The sequence below is a fragment of the Chenopodium quinoa genome, unplaced genomic scaffold, assembly GCF_001683475.1.
Source record: "Chenopodium quinoa cultivar QQ74 unplaced genomic scaffold, ASM168347v1, whole genome shotgun sequence".
Classification (NCBI taxonomy): Eukaryota; Viridiplantae; Streptophyta; class Magnoliopsida; order Caryophyllales; family Amaranthaceae; genus Chenopodium; species Chenopodium quinoa.
Window position 1 is genome coordinate 4286703 of NW_018744537.1, and position 24111 is coordinate 4310813.

At 35.0% G+C, this 24111-nt stretch overlaps 1 protein-coding gene and 1 pseudogene across 1 annotated transcript; one reads left to right on the forward strand and one right to left on the reverse strand.

Moving 5' to 3' along the window:
• The first annotated feature begins 1058 nt into the window (after positions 1–1058).
• Positions 1059–21673, forward strand: LOC110698759 (regulator of telomere elongation helicase 1-like). Its single transcript, XM_021876281.1, is given in 24 exon segments — positions 1059–1389; positions 2063–2307; positions 2873–3021; positions 3925–4006; positions 4167–4314; positions 6673–6835; positions 6985–7161; positions 7371–7376; positions 7379–7488; positions 7584–7629; positions 9569–9716; positions 9811–9965; positions 11463–11554; positions 11641–11748; positions 11836–11904; positions 13572–13658; positions 15644–15703; positions 15781–15896; positions 17828–17885; positions 17983–18085; positions 19044–19114; positions 19215–19793; positions 20702–20847; positions 21450–21673. Coding segments are annotated over 24 exon segments (3102 nt in total). The 5' UTR covers positions 1059–1287; the 3' UTR covers positions 21532–21673.
• Positions 21674–22216: 543 nt separating this feature from the next.
• LOC110698901 lies at positions 22217–23539 on the reverse strand (annotated as a pseudogene).
• Between the last annotated feature and the right edge of the window lie 572 nt (positions 23540–24111).

Here is a 24111-nt window from a genome sequence, read left to right on the forward strand (position 1 = left end):
ATTATTTTAATGAGAAAAATAAAGTAAAACTATAGGAAAAGATAAATTTATTAATTCAACACTACGAGTATAAGAAATCCAAAAAAAATATACTAAAAAATATTTAAATGATAAACGCTTGTAATAAAGTTTGATACCTATCATTATAAGATAAATTTTGATTGTATTTATGATAAGAAAATACAAATTGTTTGTTAATTATAATTAAATTAAAATTTATGATACCTACCATTATAAATTGACACATCATACGACACAAACAAAATTTCGTATCAATAAAAAACCCCGTCAAGCAAATTTTGTGTTTATTTTTTGGTCATCAATGGCCGGGTAATTTTAAGCTTAATTTTTAAAATCCTATGTTTAAAGTAGTATTTCTAATTATTACTTACATCGTATTAATTTGGGATACTCAACGATTAGATGTTTATATTTTATTTAATAAATGTTTTTTTACATGCAAATCTAACACATCATACGACACAAATAAAATTTCGTATTAATACAAAACTCCATCAAGCGAATTTTGTGTTAGTAATTTTGTGTTAGTTTTAGGTTATTAATGTCCGGGTAATTTTTAAAATCTTATGTTTAAATTTATATTTGTAATTATTAGTTACATTGTATTTATTTAGGATACTTAACGGTTATTTGTTTATGTAATAGCATAAGATTAGATGTTGTATACATAATATATGGATGGCTTTGGTTATTTTTTGGAGATGATGAAAAAATTCCAATACATAGATTTGATTTTATATTGTGGATGAGGTTGATGATTCTATCGAAATAAAAGATATGGTAAAACAATGAATACAAATTTAGAATTTAAATTATTAAAAATTTATCATTTTATATAACGGAAAAAATATCATATTTACAATTTATTTATATTTAATAAATTCATTATAAATTACTGTAAAAAAAATAAATGTTAAACTTTTTGTAATTTTGTCTGAAATTATTAAATACAATAAATCAAATAATTAAAAATAGAAAAAACCGTGCATTGCACGAGCTTCCATCTAGTAACTTCTAAGAGAAGCTAAAGCAAAGGTTTTCGCTGAGAAGGTACGAGTCCGTACGAGTCTACGACCTTGGTTAGTCAGGACTAAAATCGCAATACTCAGTTACTCGCATAACCTGGACAAATTGGCGGGAAATTCCATATATTCTCAATTTAAGCAACCCCATTTCCCCCTCCAATTTCTAGGGTTTATGTTTTCTGTGATAGATGATTATTAGCTTTCCATTCCCCAAATTAACAATTTTAATTATTCAATAGCAATGCCGATATACAACATCAGAGGAATCAATGTTGATTTCCCCTACAATGCTTACGATTCCCAGATCGATTACATGGATAAAGTCATTCAATCACTTCAACAAGTAAGCTTTTACCTTTTCAATTCATTTTTTGGGGATAATTATTGTCGTATATTATTTCAATTATTTCCTCAATCTTAGAAATGCCGCAGAATCATAGAAAATTTCGACATTGTTTTAATTTTTAAATACTACCCTATTCCGGATTTAATTGTCACGTTACTAGTTCAAATTACGACTGTCAATTAGTAATTCGGGATGCAGTGAGTGTATCGTGTAGTGTTTTCGGGAGTTTTAGTTGTCCATTGAGGATTTGAGACACTGAGTTATCTTGTTTGTATACGAGTATAATGCTTTTTATTTTTATGTGAATTAATTTACTTGGTAAGCATCATGGTTCGAATTGGCCGGTTTAGTGTAGTAGGCAGTATTAGTTTTGTTGGTGGATGATCAAATGTGAGATTTAATTGTCATGTTACTAGTTTAAATTATGATTTCAATTAGTAAAATGGGATGCAGTGAGTATGTCATGTGGTGTTTTCGGGTGTTTTAGTAGACGATTGAGGGTTTGAGGCACTAAGTTATCTTGTTTGTATACAATGCTTTTGAATTTGATGGGAATTAATTAGTTTGGCAAGCATCACGATTCGAATTGGCCGGTTTAGTGTAGTGGGCAGTATTAATTTTGTTGGTGGATGATCCATTGTGATTCATTGAATTGATGTTTATATGACAGAAAAGCAATGCATTGTTGGAGAGTCCCACAGGAACGGGGAAAACATTGTGCCTTCTATGTGCTACATTGGCTTATAGGGCAAGTTTGGGTCCTTTCACCACTGGTCTATCTGTGAATAAAAACGAGTCGTCAGATAGCCAGTCATCGCAGCCTGCTGGCTCATTGCTTCCAAAAATTGTATATACTTCTCGGACTCACAGTCAGCTACGACAGGTGATTCAGGAATTGAAGAAAACAAATTACAGGTGAATATGCTGAGTGTACGCCTGACTTTGCTTTAAACAAATTGTGACAATTTAAATCAAAGTCCTTTCTGTATTGTGCAGTTGTGCTGGTATAGAATTTAGATGTGTTTTCTTTGATCTTCGCTTATGTGTACTGAGCTTTCTTCTTTTGACATTTTCCGTTCCTTATTGTCAGCCGAGAAGCATGTTTTTGTATGAATGCCTTACAAATACAACTATAAGATCTAGCTCTTCGAATTTTTTTCCTTGTTAATTTTAAATTTATATGATGTGATATACAAAGTATATTTTTTTGGGGGGCGGGGTTACTGGCTTACTGCCATTTCATTAACTTTATTAATTAATTATCTAGTACTTGCAGTGTAGTCTTGTACATCACATAATGAGCCATTGATTTTGGTCCCACTAGTTGTTGTACTATTTTCCTTTTTTTTCAATAATATATTTTCTCACATTCATTTTCTTTGAATGTGTGGCACAGGTGCTTAGTTGATTATGTTAAGCTGCATTATCAAATTTTTATATTATTATGCTTTGTTTGATACATGAGTTGATCATTGTGCAGACCGAAAATGACTATTTTAGGATCTCGTGAACAACTTTGTATTCATGATAAAGTCAAGTTACTTAAAGGGAGAGCACAAACCAATGCTTGCTCTTTTGCTCGAAAAAGACGGAGCAAACATTATTGTAAACATCACAAGCTTACTACCAGTATTATCTTTTTCTCCCTTTATATGACATATTTTCATTAAAATATAAATGATTGTTCTGAATGAGCATGAGAGAATTGTGATAATGAATTACTCCTATCAACAAATTTATGCCCATTGCCCTTACCTCTCATAATTAAGAATTCTCTGACTTTCTACCAAAAATCCCTCCTACAGTCACTCCATTTTTAACAGTATATGTTTGGAAATCTAATTCTAACTTTATATGTAGGAAACGTGGCATTTATTTCATGCCATCCTAATATAGTATACTGTATACTTGACTATTGATTTTAGCCTAAAGGACTATTCTACAAATTTAATATTAGAGCAATGAGATGGACCCTTATAAAAAAAACTTTAGTTGGCTCATTGACAATGTCACCAAAGCTCTCTTTTGAAAAATTTCCATTCCATGTTCACGTTGTTTATATTCATTTGATTTATTTGAAGTTGTGATTTTAGAAGGTGGATGAAATTAAATTTGTTGTGCTGCATTTACAAGGCTTAAATCTCCATTGTTAAGGTTGTGCTTACATTTTGTTCTCCCTTCTCATGACTTATGATTCAAAATTTTTCGTAAATCCCATCATGCTATGTCTCCTTGTGATTTATTGATGCAATGTCTCCTTGTGTTTATGTCTTAATGATTAAAGTTTCCTTGTAATTTTGGTAGGTTTGTGGCATGTATTACACTAGTGAATCCTATTTGAATCTATTATTGGAAATTGAGTGATAATAATTCTCTCTTTTGACGTTCCTGAGCTGTTTTAAAGATGTTTCCCTCTAGTTGGGCATAGATTTGTACATGATTGTCTCTCCTTTACATCTAACATCTGTAGTGTCCGTACTTGTGTGTTTTTTGAACCTAAAATGCTGTGTGTTTTACTTCTTTGTTTGGCAGATTTCGTCAAAAGCAATCCTCACATTGGAGATGAACCTATTGACATTGAGGATCTACTTAACGTTGGGAAAAGCTGTGGACCGTAGGTGTTAATACTAGTATACTTATTTTTCTTCCTTGAGCTCCTACCCCTCCACCCCCTCTTTCGTATGAACTTAATGGTGACAAGCAATTGATGAGCTTTGCTTGTATGCTATTTTATTATTGTTTAGCGAGATAGGTGACCAGTTACTTTTGTGTAGGTGCCCATACTATGTGTCACGGGAGCTGATTAAATCTGTTGACATATTGTTTGCCCCCTACAACTATCTCATTGAACGTGCATATAAAAAGTCCCTTGGAATAGAGTGGAACAGCAGCATATTGATCTTTGATGAAGCTCATAATTTGGTGAGTAGGATATCTCGTATTTTGTTTCTGATGGAGGTTTCTGTTAAGTCTCCAATATTATACAACTGGCTTTGTCATTTTAATACTTTAGTACTTTTGCATGTAATTATATTGTTCATTAGAGTTTATTGTGTGCATGCTTAAACATAATATTGATAATCATCTCTGTATTATATACCTTGCTTATGGTTGGGGCTCCAGGTAATTCCAGGCGGGTTATAACCCCGAACCTAATCTCCATAGTTTCTTGATTTTCTTCCCTCCTCTCCTCCTCTCCCCGTTCCCTCACACCCTTGTCCATGAAAATCTATCCAATCACCCAAGGGTGGGCAAATAAGTTGTCCTTACGGTCTACCAACCAGCCACTCTGATTCTTATGCGTACGCTTTAATAATAGTTTAAACTGGGCTTTAATTGTTTTTTCGTAGACTACAAAAGAGATTTAACAATATTCATGTCAACAATGGATATATGCTCACTACTATGTTCATGATGGATTATTCTGGCTTATTCCAGTAACAATGCTTCAGCCTCGTCCCCTGGGCAAAGCACCCCCTCCCCTCTCTTTCCCATAGAACATGCACCAACATTTGGTTTTTCTTTTTTAATGATGTTAGAGGAATTTATTCCACCTCCCTCCTTGACTTGTTTTGTTTCTTGCATCATTCATTTTTTCATTGTGAAAATTAGGAAATAAGCTGTTAGGTGGAAATATGTTACAGAATTTCTTTTCCAGTTAACCCTAACCCCAACCAGATCCACCCTCTTTGCTAGTTAGCCCTTGCCCCAACCCCAAGCACCTGACCCACTCTCTGCCACCCCACTTGAATTGCCCTAAGCCACTATTACCACCACCACCACAACAGGTACAGACGTACACCCTTTTCAGGGAATCCACAGATATACCTCTTCCCCAAATGTCTTTGACTCCCATCGTCATCGTCACCAGTACTGTAGCAAAGATCAACCACCACATTTACTGTCACCGACCTCAAAGACACAAATAAGAGAGAGAGAGAAAAAGAGCGGAACCACCATCGCCATCAAGTTTTGTCCTAAGACGGGTGTGTTCGACACTAGTTTTTGAGTAGCTTTTAAATAACTTTAAAGTAGTTTTTGGTGGTTTGACCAAACTTAATAAATAATTGAGTGTTTGGCAACATAGTTGTGGGGATAGTTCTTAGTTGTGGAGGAAGCTTATATCAAAAGCTAAAATTATTAGTTTTCGAAAAATAATGGTAGTTGATTTTTTTCTTTTCTTTTCTTTTCTCTCTCCCTCTCCCTCTCCCTCTCCTTTTATTTTTATTTTTTTTAATTATATTTTTTAGGAAAAATACTTCCTGTGTTTTCTTTTAAATGCAACACACCCTTTGGGCACACTTTTTTAGGTGTTGATTAGTGTAGGTAAACGAGCAACTATAACAAAATAATTTGAACACCAAGTTTAGAAAAAGGTTAGGTACTATATGTATAAAGTATTTTGATTAATTTGTTCGTTTACATTGTTTAATCTCTTCTTAAAAGTGCATGTCGAAAAGGTGTGTTGCATTTAAAAAAAACAGAGGAAGTATTTATTTTTACATTTTGATGGGCTAGTCAACAACTACTTTACTGAACACTTATACTTTAATCATCTATCTTCAAAGCTAATAACTTGTTGACAGCTAATTGTTATTCCACAGCTATCAGCTACATTTTGGTCAACATGGCCTACAATTAGAGAAAGATCTATCCCTTCAAGTTTCACCAAAATAATCTTTGAACTATGCATTCTCTTGTTTCTAATTGCTACTTTTTGGGGAATTTCTGAAATTTTGGGTTTCATGTTTGAAGAAATTCATCTCATTCTTGTGAAATAGAATTTGGTGTATGTGAACTTTGGTTTAGTAGGTGCTGCTGAAACAAATTATTAGGTTATAAATGTAAAAGAGTAGCGGTGGTTTTCTGGCGTACCATAGAGTTCAGGTGAGCTTTGGGAGTGGTCTAATATCTGGTAAGGAGAGAGAGGTTGACTGGTTGGTGATGTGGTATTAGGGTATTTTTGACATTTTCACTTGCTCTCACCTTTTCTTTGGTTTATGTTCCTTTCCACTTGGTTGCAACTTGCAAGTTTAAACAAGAAGTTTGTAACTTAATTAGTTAATTATATACCTTACATTTTCATGCAGTAACTCAGCCTTTTGCAGTTCAATCTATATTATTTTGACTCATAAAAGAGTGGAAAAATTTGTCTTCCTTTTATGTTATTTCTATTGCTTAATTTGAAATGGAAATTACTTGCTTTCTTAGCCTGGCACTGCATCAAAATAATTTTGAGTAGCAGTTGAGTTTGAAGTTTCTCTGTTGTGTAAAATGCAGGAAAGCATATGTTCTGATGCAGCCTCTTTTGACTTGCCTTCTTCATTGTTGTCTGCCTGCATTTCTGAAGCAAAAAGCTGCATTGACATATCTATCCAAAGAAGAGATATAGAAAAGTCCAGTGACAAAAGCTCTAATCCTGACAACTTTGCTATTCTTAGAGGTATTAGATTTATGATTGGTAGACTGGTACTCTGGCCGTGCTTGATGTATGGGGACTTATGGGAATAGGTTTGTTATATTTTATATGGGATTCCCACTGGCCTTTGCCCTGAAATTGAGTTTGATACTTTCGCTCTGTTGTTCAAACAGCCCTTTTATTGAAGCTTGAGAAGAGAATAGCTGAAGTGCCAATTGAGTCCAAGGAACTTGGTTTTACTAGACCTGGCCCTTATATTTATGAATTACTTGCTGATCTAAATGTCACCAGTAAGACTGCAAGCATGCTCACAGGAAATATTGAAGAAGCTGTTCTGCTTCTTGAAGAAGGTAAACAAGGAGCCTTTGTCAGTTGACGAGCTTGCATGATCTGAGTTACTGACAATTGTATATATATCCCTTCCCCCTTGTCACCTTATGTGGATATGCTTGTCTGCATGGATGCTTGTACTTCTGAGAATCCATGTATATGCGTATGTGAAAACTGTTACCTTTGACACTATCATATGTTGCTCTCAATATCCATGTCTATGCTGTAGATGCCAACGAAGTCAAAGTAAAGAGTCACATGGAACCTCCTGCAAGTTGGAGACTATGGGTGATATTCTGAATATGATCTTTAGAGATGGAGATACTTCTCATGCAAAGTATTACCGTGTAAGTTCTGCTATCCTCGATCACATGCTCCATTGTTTAATTGCTTTCCTTGCCAAAAAGGTGATGTCTGACAAGTCCACTTTGCGTAACTGCAGTTACATGTTCAAGAGCGTTTGGCAAGTGATTTTGATGCTAATAAAGGTAAATCTTCATGAGTTGCTTAAATCTGGAGTTTAAATGTTTTAATAGATGAAATGAAGTTTGTTGACATGTTTTTATGTTTAAGTGAATATCATTTTGTCCAGGTATCACATTTATAATTTATAATTTGTATTAGTAGTCTATTAAATACTTCCTCTGTTTTTATTTAGTTGCATCGCTTTTGTAATTGCGGACTCCTAGGCAATTTTTGGAGTAGAGAGAGATAGAGAGAAAAAATAAAGAGGGACCATGTGATAGGAGAGAGAGAGAGAAAATTTATTAACTAAAAGGAAAAGTGATGCATCTAAATTGAAACTTCCATTTTTAGAAAGTGATGCATCTAATAAAAAACGAGGAAGTATGTTATTCTCTGAAAAACTATAACTATGTACTCCATATATAATTTTCCAGTGCGTTTCAGTCAAGGTCTGGAGTGGACAAGCCTGATGACTTTTCCGCAATCACTAGCCCCTGCACTACTTAGTAGCTTCGAGTACTGCTTTGTTGATTTACTCTGGTGAAACATGAGTTATAGATATTGATGCTTATTTGGGGAGGGGGGGATTGACTGATAGGAGGTGAAAACATGAAAATATTCATGTCTACTCTACATTATCATGGAAGTGTTGTCAGGGTCAGGACATATTCTCTCATCGTTCAGCATCATTAACACTGTTTATAAACTTTGTCTCTTAGAGTTAAAGTAAAGAGCTAACGTGATAGCTGTTTTTGTTTCATAGCTTACATGAGTTAAATTTGGTATTTTGTTTTCTTTACTTATTATTATCATGCTGGGAAAACCAAATGTGCAAGGTTGCAAACTCTTATTCTTGGTGAATAATACTGTGAGACTTGGGAGTTTGTATTTCTATGCTTAAGTGGTTGTACTCTCTCCATTCCAAAATATTCTTCACATTATATTAGTAATGTTGAACATATAGTTCAACAATTATTTATATACTCCCTCCGTTCCACAAAGTTCTTCCCATTTACTGTAGATACATATAGTTGCTTATCAATGTTGAGGTTGAGGTCGTGGAGTAGTGGCATCGCTCCCCACCTCGTACCCTTGAGGGATAGGGATCAAAGTTCCCGAGACTTAGTTGAGGGATTTCCCTTATCTGAGTTATCTCCCCCATTCTTCTTATCCTAAAAATAAAAAAGCAATTATCATAATAAAAAAAAAACATAGTCTCATACCAAGGAAGATACATAAAGTAATGTAAGTTGGTACATGTGATTACTTTTTGAGGAAAGAGATACAGTGTAATAAGAAATGTGATAAAAAAAGAGGGTCAAAGTGGGGTAAATTTATAGTATTCTTTTGGCAAAAAAGAAATAAAGAAAAAGTGGAAGAATTTCATGAAACAACCTTAAACTGATAGTGGGAAGAACTTCATGGTACGGAGGAAGTATATTTCAAAGATATGGCTCAATGATTATAAACATTTAGCTCAAAGGTAACATATAGTTCATAGATAATGGAGATAGGTCATCGATTTTTTAAAGAAGACAAAATGTCAGCAGTGAAAGTGAATGTACATAAGGATGAACATGTTTTTATATTTGAACATATATGTTCATAATTATTGAACTCTATGAGCATCAGGGACCAGAATGCACACACCGTGGTCCTAGGTCTGTGCTATTATTGGTCTGTAATTAGCATTTTTCTCTTGACATCATGACCCTTCCATTGAGTATTTTCTAATTTTTTTGTTCCTAAATCTCCAATACTGAGATACTATGCCTTCTAAATTTCAATTGAGAGAATTCCAAATATTTTCTTGGCATGTTAGAAGATTGTTTGTGTGATTTTTAGGGTTCATTGTCTGACAACATAGAAGTAATTTCTTATTAGTTTACATGTTCTAGTTCTCCTATTTTTCTCAGGAGCGTTTTTTGTTGGAAAAACTTGCTCACTTATTTTGCGGTTCAGGTAATGTGTCTGGCGCTAGGACACTCAGTTGGTGGTGCTTCAATCCAGGAATTAGCATGGAAGACTTCTCCAGAAGAGGTGTTGGATCAATCATTTTAACATCTGGAACGTTGTCTCCCATGGATTCATTTGCATATGAGTTGAAGCTGTAAGTTGGGACTGCTGGTTTTCTATGTTACACTACTACTATGTTTCTGATAGCTCTCTTACCACAACAAAATGTAATTTTCTCTTCATATCAGGGAATTCCCCATACGATTGGAGAATCCTCATGTTATATCGTCAAGTCAGATCTGGGCCGGAGTTGTACCAGTGGGTCCATCTAATTATTCTTTCAACTCTTCTTACCGGACTCGTGATGTCCTAGAATACAAACAGGAGCTGGGGAATGCCATAGGTATGCTGGACTGAATATCCTTCATTTGCCCTTTTAAGGTTTGATTGATGATAATTTTTAGGCATACTGTTAATCTGTGATTATAACTTCCGTTATGAGTTATGACTATGTATGGGAAGATATTGTATGTGAAAGATAAGAGATATCATGTCTCTCAATTTTTTGAGGGATCAAGATTAAAGAAAAAGAAGAAAAATTTATTGTGGATCACATGTAGATGAAGTCTGGCTTGTATTTGTCAAACTCTGTGGCTTGAGAAATGTATAGTATGCAACTTTCTCTTGTGATATTGTTTGTCCTCATCTTATTTAAGGAAAATATTATCCGGTCTCAGTGCAGGACCGTGGCTCAATGCTAGGAATCAGAATCAACAGTAAATTCAAAGCAATAAACAGAGAAGAATAAGCCCCAAGATAGGTTGTATTGATATTCAAGCCTTCAAGGTGAAACTAACACAACTTCCTTCTTTCAAGAGGAAGGAAAATTCTCTCCCAAAACTGATTTCTACAACTTTCTGAATGCCTCACTCACATACTCCCATTCTCAATGTGTTACAAGATTCCCTCTAACAAACTCTCAAACAGCAAAAAGGAAATAACAAACTTTCTCTTGATTTACTTAATTACCCCTTCTTGTAACAAACTCTCCAACTGATTCCAGCTCAACACTCAAGTGGCTGAATTGAATCCAGCCTTCCTACGAACATAAGTATATTGTATTTTGGGCTTGGAGCTACTGGGCTGATTCCTTGTACTCAATTTCCATATACATTATGTTCTCTGTTATGTGATCAACATTGCATACTTGCTGTTAAGAGGTTGTAGAATTTTAAAATGGAAGATCCTCATGCCGGGCTGACTGTTTCTACGTTAGCTTGGATGTTTGCAAACAATATATTCCAAGGGTTGCTGTTTAAGAGACATTGATTCAGAGTTGATTGGCCTATAGTTTAACTTATCTTTTGTTTACTTATTTATTGGGAGTAGCTTATCATTTTGATTATACACATCTCAGGCCTATAAAATTTTATATGCCTTTTGGAAGACCAATGCTTAAATTAGTTAAATAGCAGACCTATTCACCTATGGCATCAGTCGTATATCTTAGAGGATGAATCTAGCTTTTCAGAGAATTCAGAAGCTATGTTCAGTCTTCTATGAGATGTATTCTGTTAGCAAGAGAACATTAAGACAGTAGAAAAGAATGGGAGTGAAAATTTGTTTTGATAATCCTGCAGGATATTAAATTATGGCCTTTTCCAATTTTCCTTTCCCTGTTGAGCTGTAGTAGTAGCTCAGCTGGTTGGAGCTCTGCTCGAGTTCTTGGACATCCTAAGATCAGGGCTTGTGCTGTGTGTGTATGTGGTGGATTTTTTTTTTTTTTTTTTTGGGGGGGGGGATATTGTATCATTTCAGTCTTTATGCAGTGTGAAAGTTTATTATAATTTCCCTTTACCTGTTGTTTCTCACATCTGTCTCCTACTGATTCATTTTGCAGTCAATTTTGCTCGGATAGTGCCCGATGGCCTACTTGTATTTTTCCCGTCATACTATATCATGGAAAATTGTATCAGTTGCTGGAAGGATCATGTAAGAAATTGGATAAGTTTTTTTCCAGAGTTTGTGTTTGATTGGGCTTTAATGAAATGATTTAACATTGAGCTTCATTTTGCTAGTCTCGTGGAAATTTGGCTAGTCAAAGTACTATATGGGAAAGAATTTGCAAGTTTAAACAACCTGTGATTGAACCTAGACAGTCTTCATTATTTTCTACATCGATTGAGGTAACTTGACTGTTTAGCTTTGTCAATAGGCTGCCTTTTTTATGCCATTTTCAACTTGTGAACCTGATGCAATGGTATCAATTGCAGGATTTCACATCCAAGTTAAATAATCCATCTACATCTGGAGCTGTGTTTTTTGCTGTTTGTCGTGGCAAGGTACAAAATAAGAAATAGTGATGATGTAGCTCTCAATGTTATGCTGTTCGCTGGCACACTGAATTACTTAGGATCTAGGATCTTGAATATGTGATATATGCTTTTATGCAAATAAATTGACTTGGAAATTTAAACCCAAAAATATTTGATTAAGGATACAGATCAAAGGCGTTTCCCGTACCGGGGAAGTATTGGGTACGGGTATGGCCAAAATATCTCCCCGGGATGTCCCACTGAAAATGGGTATGGCTAACTTTTGTGAGTATGGAGCGCGTGATTATTTAGGACATCTTGGGGACGGCTTGACCGACAATCTACCGCCCCCCTTCTAAATTTGAAATTTCAGCCAATCAAAAAGATATAGGATCCAAAATTTTTTGTAAGACTTGATGATCTAGGGAAGCTGGTGGCCTGGTGCTATCGGCAAACCCATAAAATCGGGAAACCATACTAGTAAAATCATACTCTTATTTTATGTCCTAGTACTACAATGTGTCAGACAACAAACATACGAAAGATTAGTTACTATTTTTCTCTAATGATAATTAAAAAACAACTATGTTCACATATCAATTTATTTGCTGTTCAATACATTATATTAAGCTGTCTTTTAGTGGTGTGCAGTGTGATTCCTCCGATCTTTTTTAATCGCAACGTTAGGGAATTTATACTGTTCACATACTCCTTTGATCGTCTTTTATGAATTATACGTTTGAAAAAATATATATTTTATGTAGGATTTTATTAGATTCGTCTCGAAATATGGATTCAATAAATCAACTTTTTATAAATTTTACTAAGATATAGTTTAAGATAATGTTATAAAATGTGCATTGGCAAGCGTGAAATCCTCAATGTTGCGATTAAAAAAGAATGGATGAAGTAGATTTTAATATATTTTTTTCCCGAAACCATGCCTTACTGTTTTTGAAATTTTAATTTTTCCATCTCCTCACCCTTTCCCATATTCTTCCTCATATCTGTATCAGTGCTATTTAGGTCATACTTGAGTTCCCTGCAAATCCTATTGAATGCTCAAAAAATTTACAATTGTTCTAAGTATATACCTTCGATCAATAATCCCTTGATTTAAGAAGTAAAGTTCATTAGAAACAGAGGAAACACAAATGATTAAGGTTTTTGGTCATTCGGAGGTGGTCAGTTGACTGGTTGTTTATCAGTTTTATGCTGGTTTCAAGCAGGCGGGATAAGGAGTGGCTTAGTGGTTTAGAGGAAAAAAGAGGGCAGCTGAGTAAAAGAAATATGTTTCTTTTTTATGTTAACATAATATCATACTCATATCTGGACTTTTGGACCTGAGCCATTTCATTCGCTAGCCCAACTTCAATTTCTTGAGTCTCTTTTTCTTCTTTATGTTTGAAGATGTAATTAAATTTTGTACACATATTATATGTCAGAAGCACATTGCAGATCTGGACTATACTTGCGAGCTGAACCATTTAGGTTATCTGGTTCAGTATCCAGTAATGAAACTTATATCCTTGAGCCTTTGGGAGAAGTGTGCTTAAAGAAAACTCCAACCCCAATTATTAGCTTGAAATTTAAACTTTATTTTGGCATATTGCTGTTCTATTTTCATGTTTAAGTTGAAAATGAACTGCAGCTTCTTCAACCATTTTTCTTGTTTGCTCTACTGTGATTTACAGGTCAGTGAAGGATTGGATTTTGCAGATCAATATGGGAGGGCTGTGGTTGTTACTGGATTGCCATTTGCCTTAAGAACAGATCCTAAGGTTCTATTCTTTTTATATTAACTTCCTTGAGACATATACCATATGATCTTGTGGGTAGAATTAAGCCACCAACCTTCAAATGATGTTTAGTATTTTAGTATCAATTGCATACTGTTGATGAAGTCATAGATTACTCAACTTTCCATTGATGTTTGGTAAAGAATAATTGCATGCAGTTTCGGAACTGAGGATATGGTGGTTCATATCATCTCAGACATGACCTTTTTCTCTTTGATGGTTAACGCCAAGCAATATATTTAAATTATGTTTTATTGATCCCTGTCCTCCTGTCTTTACTTCCCCACACCAGAATTGTGATAGTCAACAACCATTGAATTAAAATAAGGCTGTCACTTTACGTAAAAGCTGTTCAGTAACAGAATTTGAGATTTCCATTCATGGCATGCTGTACTTAGTGTACTATAACTTGTGTTTTAATATTATGCGTCATAGACTATTTTTCTGTATTATATTGCAACGGTTTCAAAGAAAAATATGAATATCTACTTGGACACTGTAGTTTGTGCTGAATCAATAACATACAGTAAATGTCTTTATTAGTGACCCATAATTTTCTCCACTTGTAGAAGTTCAAGCTGATACAATAAGCATTGTGATGCAAAGAGCTTTGCTTGGAGAAATAGCAGGAACAATAGAAAATGTATTTATTACCTCTATTTCTGCTATAGACTAGGAAAATCAGAAACAATAATTCAAGGAATCAAAGACAACAATGGCCGAAAGCTTGGAGTAGTGGATTAATTTTGAATGTAACGGATACAAGGTATAGCTTGAGGCTATACTCTCTTTGAGGAAAACTACAGCTACTGTCTACACTAAGAACCAATCTCACAAATCACACGAGAGTCTACTATTAAGAGCTTTGTCATGTACTGCCAGAGTGGCCTTCACAACAGAGCATCAGTTGCCACCCTCCTTAGTGTTTCATTAAAAGCTTTTGTCTGCTTCTTGCTACTAGCTGTTGCTGCTACTGATTTTGTCCCATGATCTTGTCCCTTGGCCCATGCTTGTTTCTTTGTTCGTAGACCCGGATTGGTTGTTGGTGTAGCTTGACCCGATCCATTGCAATTTCATATTATGTGCAACAAATGAGTTTGTACGGACTCCTATGCAAAATTAGTTTGTGAGTGTTGAATGAAGAGAGAAAGATAGAGATGCATGTGATGAAGTGAGAGATAGAAAGAAATGACAACTTAAAAGGAAAGAAGACATTTGTTGCACTTCATGTGTAGAAACCGTTTTTAGTAAATGTTGCACATAATATGAAAGAGGTAGTAATTTGAGAAAATACCCCCTGAAAAGTCTTGCAAGTAGCTATTGGAGAATTTGTACACGCAAAATGAGTTTGAAATAACTCAGTACTGAGAGTCTCTGAGATGTAGTTTATACGAAATTTGTGACGTGGCTTGCACAACCTTTCTACTGAGAGTCTCTGAGACGTAGTTTATACGAAATTTGTGAGGTGGCTTGCACAACCTTTCTACTGCGATTAGAGAGAAGCTGGCTCTATTAAATAAGAGGACCAAAAATCTAACATACCTCTCATTGCTAATACTTCAGTATCTTAATTAAGAATTAGAATGGAAATTTAATTTTGCTTTTGAGTTATGTTGGGCATGTTACACTAAATATATCTCGAATTTTATTTGCATGTGATGCCTAGCGTGTTGGTTCAACAGATTGATTTTCCACTAATCTTCTTTGTTGTTTTGGGTCTGATTCTTTTGGACATAATTGTTGCTTTCTTTTAATTCCATCTGTGATACATAATTGAATAGTTTGGCCTTGAATATTCCAGAATGGACAATCCAAACATATTAGAGGGTAACAAAATTGTGTGGTATTCGATTGTTTATTCTTCCCTTGAAATTTAAGCTACTCCTATTTATTTATATGGTTGGTGACTTTCATTGTTTGTTCTTGTTATTGGGTCTGAAGTTCTTCCCACGATATGTTAACTGTAGGTCCGACTTAAACGTGAATTTTTGGATGAACATGCACGGGATCAAAATACAGGTCATAAGGTATGTGGATGCAGCATATAAGATTGCTTATGAAAAGGCCTTTCTTGCTCTTGCTAACTGAAGATCTTCGATGGCAGCCTCTAACAGGAGAAGCATGGTATGATCAACAAGCTTCTCGAGCTGTAAATCAGGCTGTTGGACGTGTAATCCGTCATCGCCATGATTATGGAGCAATAATATTCTGCGATGAAAGGTTTACTTAGTTGCTAAAAGAATTCTTTCCACTTTTGCCAATCACAGTAAATAGTGAATCTGCTATGTTACCTGAAGGGATGTGACTTAGTGAAAGTTCAATTTCTTTTTTGCATGATAGGTTGCTACACCATTTTTCTGTTATCAATTTCCCAAGTATTAACATCTATTACCCGAGTTTCTTTTATCTGTCTGTCATCACAATTTGCTTGATAAAACCTTTTTTGTTTTCTTTTCAGTGTGGCAATTGGGTATTGTATACAGTCAGGAATACATAGTATGTTTCAGTATAAAACAAAGTCTGTCAACAGTGATCATAGAATATAAAGAAGGCAGCAGAAACCTGAGCTACTTATATATTATTTCCTGTGTCCCACATAATGCCATTCATGCACAATCGGAGGGCTGAGAATTATATTCTTTTGGTGTCCTAAAGATATAATCTTCTACTTAATACCACAAATTAAAGAGAATACCTGCTTTTCATAAAGCAGCACTAGATCCAGCTAGACAACACCTTCTGACAACTTAAACTCACTGAATTGATGAAACTTCAATCTCAAATGTCCCTTGCTCCTCTCCTTTTACATGCACACTCCTGTGATCCAAGGCAACTATATCCTTCTTTTCCTAGCCACTGGAACATCTTTCCTTATGTTCTGAAACTAGCTCCTAACTATGATGAAGTTTGTAGGAGAAAGAACGTTAAGACAAAAATGGAATCTTTCTTTGAGATGAGACCTTTGGAGGAGTCTGCCCTTCCATAGAGCTACAGAAGGGACACTGGGATTCTAGCAACTCTTATACCAAAGGAAGCTTTTCATTTTAGTCATGTAGCTGATTGCACAAAACATCACCTTTTTCAAACCTGTCTTGTAGAGCAACTTTAATCCAAAGTTGCTTCTTCTCCCCATTTATCTTGAATATAAAGATTGTGATGTCTCGAATTCTCAATGCTCATGCTTTTGTATTCCCTAAAATCCATCCGAAATAAATATAGATCTATACCTTAATCAACCAGCCAACAAGTAATTGTAGCAAAGGACAATCTTCTTGCTTGACCACACATTTCCAGATAGTGACATTATTTCATAGCACATCGTTATCTGTGAGCCTCTAAACCCTCTCTTTATAAGTGCTTCATCTTATGTGAGACGACAAACTTCTTTCTGATCAACTATAATTATCTAATTCCTTAATCCCCTTGCGAATTGCAACTGATGGAGGAGTATAAATAATGGAAGTGTACTTTGGCCTTATCTAGTTATATTCGGTAGTAAATTGCGTTCTCGTGCACAATCTTGCACCGGAGAATTAGCTATCAATCGATTCCGGCCCGTTGAACCCATTTTTCATTGCTTTCCTATTTCCTATCCATGGGAACTTACTGTCATATCTGGGTGGTCATGTATCTAGCATTTTAGGTTGGTGAATAGGGACATAAAATAAACTGGAAGAGTAGGTGGATAGTTCTGACTTTTATCCCAAAAGTTTCTTTGAACTTTTCAGTGACTGGTCCTGAATTTTTTGCACATCTAAAGTGGACCAAGAGGAAGAGTAAAACAAGATGGAAAAGATAAAATGCAATGAAGTGAATTAAGGATTATGAATTGTGGACTTGCTAATTATGAATGACACAATCTTGTCAGATTTAGTCATAAGCTTTTCATGCTTATGAGAGCAAAAGAGCACATAATAAGATTTTGGCTTCTCTTTTGAGCAATTTTACTTTGTGCTTGATTGTCTAAGTATGTCTTCGACTATTGTGTAAATTGAGTAGCACTAAATATGTGAAATTTCTGTAAGAAAGTATAACTTGGAAGTCATGTGTTTGTACATTATATACTCTAATTATGCAAAATTGAATTTGATTAGTCAACTAGTGATCAAATTTTTGGCTTAGTTGATGGTTAATTTTTCAATTTCATACAGGTTTGCATCACCACATCGTCAGGCCCAAGTTTCACGTTGGATACAGCCTCATATCCAGGTGCATCTGTGAAGTTATTTTTCAATTTGACCTACAATAGTGAAAGTTTTCATTTTCTAATTCTGGTCTGTCTAAAATTTGCGATTTTATCTTGCAGTGTTATTCCAAATTTGGGGATGTTGTATACTCCTTAACCCGGTTTTTTCGTGCTGGAGCTCATCTTCCTGTAAAGGCTGAGCCAATAGAAGCTGTTTGCAATGGTTAAGTATTTCTGTTGGTGATTTTTTTCATGTAAATTCTGGTTGTGATGATTTATTTATTGTCCTATTCACGAGAAGTTTTAAGCCATCAATGTTGTTTGTACTGCTGTGTCCTACAACTGCAGTTTTTCTCGAGTCACTTAATTTGCAATCAGTTAGTTTGTCACTTGTGCCCTTAGTAGTAGTTTTTGTGTCACGCTCTCTAGTGTTGTCACACAAGATAAGCACGCCGCCCGCCTGCTGGCCGGGCGAATCGAAGTTCACGGCAGCAAGAATGAATCTTTTTTCTTTAGGTTATTTTTATCATGCCTTTTATGCCACTAATAATGATCACCAATCAAAGATCATACTAAATAAAAAGTGTTCATTTTTTTTTTATCTGCGACTAAATTCACGTCTCTGAAGGAAATGTAATTTTGATATATTTTGTTTATAGTACCTAACATGAAGAATTGTCAACAAATTTGCTAGAATAATACTTTGCAAGATACTCCTGCACACTCGGTCACTTGCTGAACTAAAGACATACTGGTGTATTGAGGTTTTTTTGGGGGGAGTTTAAGTTGCAGATTAGCACTTGTTCTGCGTTATTGCAGGGTTATCGCCTTTCCATGGAAGTTGAAGAGTAAAAAGCAGAATTAAAAAAATGACCCAGAGACTTAGGTTGAGAGTACTGCAAGTAGACAACTAGACATTAGGAAGCAAGTAATATAACAGATGGAACCATGGAAGGGAAGGCTGACCCAGAGAGGAAATTTTATATGGGTTGTGTAAGAGAGTTCTCAATGACGTTTCTGTGATTTTTGAATGAGTAATTTATTCATTTTTTACAAAAATATATTTTCATATTAATTAGTCCACTTTACTTATTGCTGTACAGTAGACCATGTACTATCACTGGTTACACCAGGACTATAGGAATAATGGTTGAAGCTTGACAGTTGAAATCTTTCTGCAGGAAAGGCATGCAGTGAAAAGGCCTCTCTATCTAGTGACAATTGTTGTCCAGAAATGAAATTCAAAACTGTGGTAGGTTGCATATTGCAAAATCTGGAACTTTCTGCTTGGAACAGGGACATGCTGTTAATGAATCCTATTCCCACTAACTATTCCACTACATTTTTGGTAGGCTGTGGATGAAGATAGCAGTATAGTGTCATCATCTGCTGGAAACAATGCCGAGAGAGGCAAAAGTGAAAGGCAGCTATATGATTTTCTTCCTGCTAATCGATTGTCCCTTGCACGTCAAAAGCAAATGCAACCGAGTATCTTACTTGGTAATGGAAGCAAACTGCGTCCTTCTGGGACTAATTATAGGCATATGACATCTGAAATAGTTGACTTGACGAGTGATGTTTCATCTAATCGAAATTTAGATGTTGAATCGATTGTTAGTTGCTCTTCTAAGAGAAAGGGAGTTCATGAATTGAAGCCTGACAATACGGAGTATCTAAAGGCTCCTTGGGAGATAACCTCAGGTATCACAGAAGTGAAATTGGAAGGCACTCCGCTAAGAAATGGCTATATGGAAGAAGTAAAATGTCCAATTAGTTTGACTAAGAAATTGAAAAGCAGCATTGCTAATCCTTCAGTAGAGGTTGATGGTAATATGACTGCACAAGCAACATCTTCCAGCCAGGCAAATCAGGGTACCCTTTCTTCATCTTGCCAGAATGATGAAGCTAAGGGACATAATTTTTTAGCTCAGGTAATTGTCTCCGCATTTATTATGAATTCTTCCAGATAATGTCCTATTCATGTATGATGCAAAATTGTCCGGCATTCTGAGCTACTGAAGCAGAGATATGCCTTTCTGCCTGTCTATGATATAATCAGTTGTACTTGTATACATAGTTGCTGGATACGTGGCCCTTTATTATTCACCTTAATAGACAATTATAGGGAAACTTTATTCAGATAAGATCTACCAAGCTCAATTCATGACTGAAAATGTCAGATAAGTTATAAGGGGGTTTCAGTATATATGTGTAAGATGTTGGAGATAAGATTTATCTATCATTAAGATATTTGACTCATTATCAGATGAATTTAGCTGTGTAAAACTATGAGATTTATCTTCCAGTCTTCCATCATAAGTGCTAACTTTTAAGCAGTAAAAGTAAGTAAACTAGTTTCTTTCCTTCACCCACCATCCCAAACGTTTTAGCTCATTTAAATGGAAATTAATCCAGGACTGGAGTTGGAGGTGCTGATTTCCTTTATCTAATCTCAGACTATGACTTCTCCAATTTTATTACGTAGGATAAATTAGAATCCGTGTCAGAGTCTGCATGCTGTAGCCTGAGTGGCTGAGCAACATGAATGAATTAGTGGTATGATAAGTTTCAAGTGATGAACTCTTATGTCGCAACTCTTTGACATGCAATAGTGTATTTTTTTAGGCTTGCATTTTGAAAGTTCGGCAATGAAAAGGATGATTTCCTGTTTGCTTTGTTTATCATGCTTTATTGCAGGCCAAGCTAACCATTGGTAATATCCAGGAATTCTCATGTTTTCTCTACACAACAAATAGGCTCAGAGCTGTTATTAATTATTTGGTTTATGATCTAAGATGGAATAAATGCTCACTGTAAATGCTTTCTCTTGACCTTGCAGGTCCAACAGAAACTTAATGAGTCAGAGTACAAAGATTTTGTCGGTTATTTGAAGGCACTGAAGTCAAAAACTATGAAAATAGGTTCTGTTTTGCAATCTATTGCAAAACTGTTTTCTGGGCAAGAAAGGCTCTCTCTTCTAAAAAGGTAAGCCCGTCCTTATGTTCGGCAGCGTTGGAATCACCTTCCAAGTACCATAACACTCAAAATATCTACTGTGCATGTTCTGCACACACACACAGAGAGCTATTTGCTGCTGATACCTTTCACAAGATATCTACTGTGCACGCACACGTATAAATGTATAATTGTTTCCCACCATTAGGATCAATACAGCAGAAGGAAACCGTTATTCACTCTCATTTTATTATGTTGAAGATTACTTGCTACATGCTCAAACTGTATGCAATAGTCAGCAATACTGATGGTCTTGAATGTTTATCCTCTCCGTTTTGCATTATCTCTGCACCCTAGCATAAATTTCATGTTCAATTGGAATTCAAACCACATAATGACCAACAGCATTTTTAGGATATTTGAGAAATGCTATTGTTTTGCAACAATTATTTTGATCACCAGAGTGATCCCCACCCTTTTTTTAAACTTTTTATTTTTATTTTTTGCTATTATTGATTTACATACCTATGTTATTTTCTATCCTAAATTCCTTACTCTGTATTTCAGTATTGTTGCAATTTAGCAATAAATGTTATGTTTATGTCTGAGTGATTTTTCTGCTGATGTGACAGATTCAAGCAATATATCCCAGAGAAGTATCATACTTTGTATGAGGAATATTGTAACTCAGTTGATGGAACAGATAAACCGTAAATTGTATAAATTTCTGCTTGTTGATAATATAATATTTATAAACTGTTACCATCTTATTTATGTTATACTGGAATGAAGGATTTGGCCAGCGTTGAAGAAAATTATTCCTTCTCTATGTAAATGTGCTATTGCTAAAAACCATACATATCATTAGGGATTGCATAGTCCTCTATTTGAAAGACCATCTGTTGTTGCCCTTCACCTGTTGGGATCTTTACCAGGTCTTTCTTTTTGGTATCATTGATTATGGGCCATGCCAAATTTACGGGGCGAAGATCTGTCTAAACCTGGGTAAATGTCGTGTTGGGTGAGGCGGCTCAAGGCCACCATAGCTCAAAGGCACTTCGGGCTTTAATTATGCCTCGGGACAGAAATTTTAGTCCAAATCCTGCTAGAATAAACTGGGTTCGCTTGATAGTATTTTATTGTTTCAATCTCTCTGGGTAGACTACAAAATAATTCACCTATTCCTCAACAAAGTAACCCTTATAACACTGACCGAGTAAACTCCCATATGACTAGTCACATAAAAAAAGTTGGTGAGAATAGTATGCTCTCAAATAATATATGTAATACAATAAATTATCTTGTTCTCTTACGCTTTTATAACATCACATTTAAAATGTATTTAAAAATCAATTACTTATTACTTGATAACAGGGGCTCTAAAATGAAAACAATCGCATTTTAATTTATTTAAAAATCAATTACTTGTCACATTATAATGGGAGCCCTAAAATGAAAGCTTTACAGATCAAGAAATCCCGTAAACACTACATAGAATGTACAACTCACTAACATAACAAAGATCAATGCCCCAAATCAAAGATTTTTTTGGAATTCGTTACATTTAATTTCACATTTATGATTTTTACCCTGAAACATATTGGTCAATGAGAAAACAAGTACAGTAATATTGCATAACATAAGGAGGAAATAAAGTATAAACTAATGTTACAAGCAAAATAAACATTTTTAGAGATTCCCTAATTAATTTTTTGTTTGTTAATTTTGGACCTCTTGATTGCGTGACCCTTCCGGCTCTCTAACGCTCGAATTTTGACGCAAAACCACAATCAAAACCACAAATGCGCTAAGAATGTACCTATATTGTTTCTTCTCATTCAACCTTAAGTAACAAAATAATAATTCTTCCATGAAATCCCAATCTACCCTTTGTTGGTTGTTAACCTTGGCGTCTAACACTTGTTGCATGGACTTCCTAAAATCTTCATATGGACTTGGTGACACCGTTGGAAGCGCGATACAATCTTCTATTCCTCCTGGGATGGCGGACGTGCCATCCTTAATGTGGGTGTCCCTTTTGGGTGTTAAGGGGGATCCCTCGTCCTCTAAGGAGGACAAGGGCCCTCCCAAACCATTCATCCTCGTCTCCTCAGTTAATGAACTTGAGGAGGAAGAGGTGAAAAAAAAACGTTGGGACCCACAGAGATCACGAGGGGGAGTGAAAAGAGTCTCCCTAATCCCTCGAGATTGCTAATATCTTCTTTTTGGTCAAGTTGATACTCTTGAGAAGTGTTTTCCCCATTTTGCCCTTCATTTGTTGACTCATGACCATCATCAATATGGTTATCAAGACCTTGACCATACAATGACTTGAAATTTTCAATAAGAAAATTATCAATGTCCTCCAAGGTGGCCGCCGTGGCCACCTCCTCATCGTGGTGTTGTTAATCATGATGATTTTTTCGTCGGTCCTTGCCAGTGAACGAGAGGCCCGCCACGATCTTTCTAGTGGTGGAGGAAAGGGAACTATGAGAAAATTGGAGGTGTGGAGTTTGTTTTTTGATCTTTGAGAGGTAATCTTGAAGGGATTTTTGGCGTTTCTTAGACATTTTTTTTTTGTATATTTTGGCTCTCTAATTTACCAATACTTGCTATGATTTTACATGGGGAAGTAGAATTTGATGGCAATATATACAAGGAATTGGATTGCTATTATATTGATTTCTTAAGGAGCTTTCCAAGGTAAAATATGATATTATATTTTCAAAAGAAAAAAAAAAAAATGGTAACATAAGATATTTGTATCAATGCTCTTATGAAATAAACGTTTTTAATGGCTAAATCCACCTGAATATGGAATCAGGAAAGAGTTGTTACCATATATATTCTCAAAGATATGATCCTCTAAGATCTTTTAATTTGTTAGAGTATAAATGCAATATTAAGGAAAGTTACTCCATTGGCTATTTAATGAGTTTGTACTAAATTTGTGAAATATACTAAAGTTGGTATGTTATGTTTGCATTACGTCATTATGGGTAGGAGCTAAAACTAGTAGCATTGAATTAATTTTGGCTCACATAATTGGATTTTATTTTAAGTTTTCAATTGGAGTAATTGGGATTTTTATGTAATTACGTCTATTTGTATTTGAAATTATATTACGATAATGTTCTAAATAAAAAAAAATGGAGTAATAAATTATATTATTATGATTTAGACGAATAGGGTTTCTTTTTATGTATTGATCGATGGATAGTCATTTTTATTAACGAACTAAGATCGTACCTTAAATTAGAATAAAATAATAATATATTAAGTATGTTATAACTT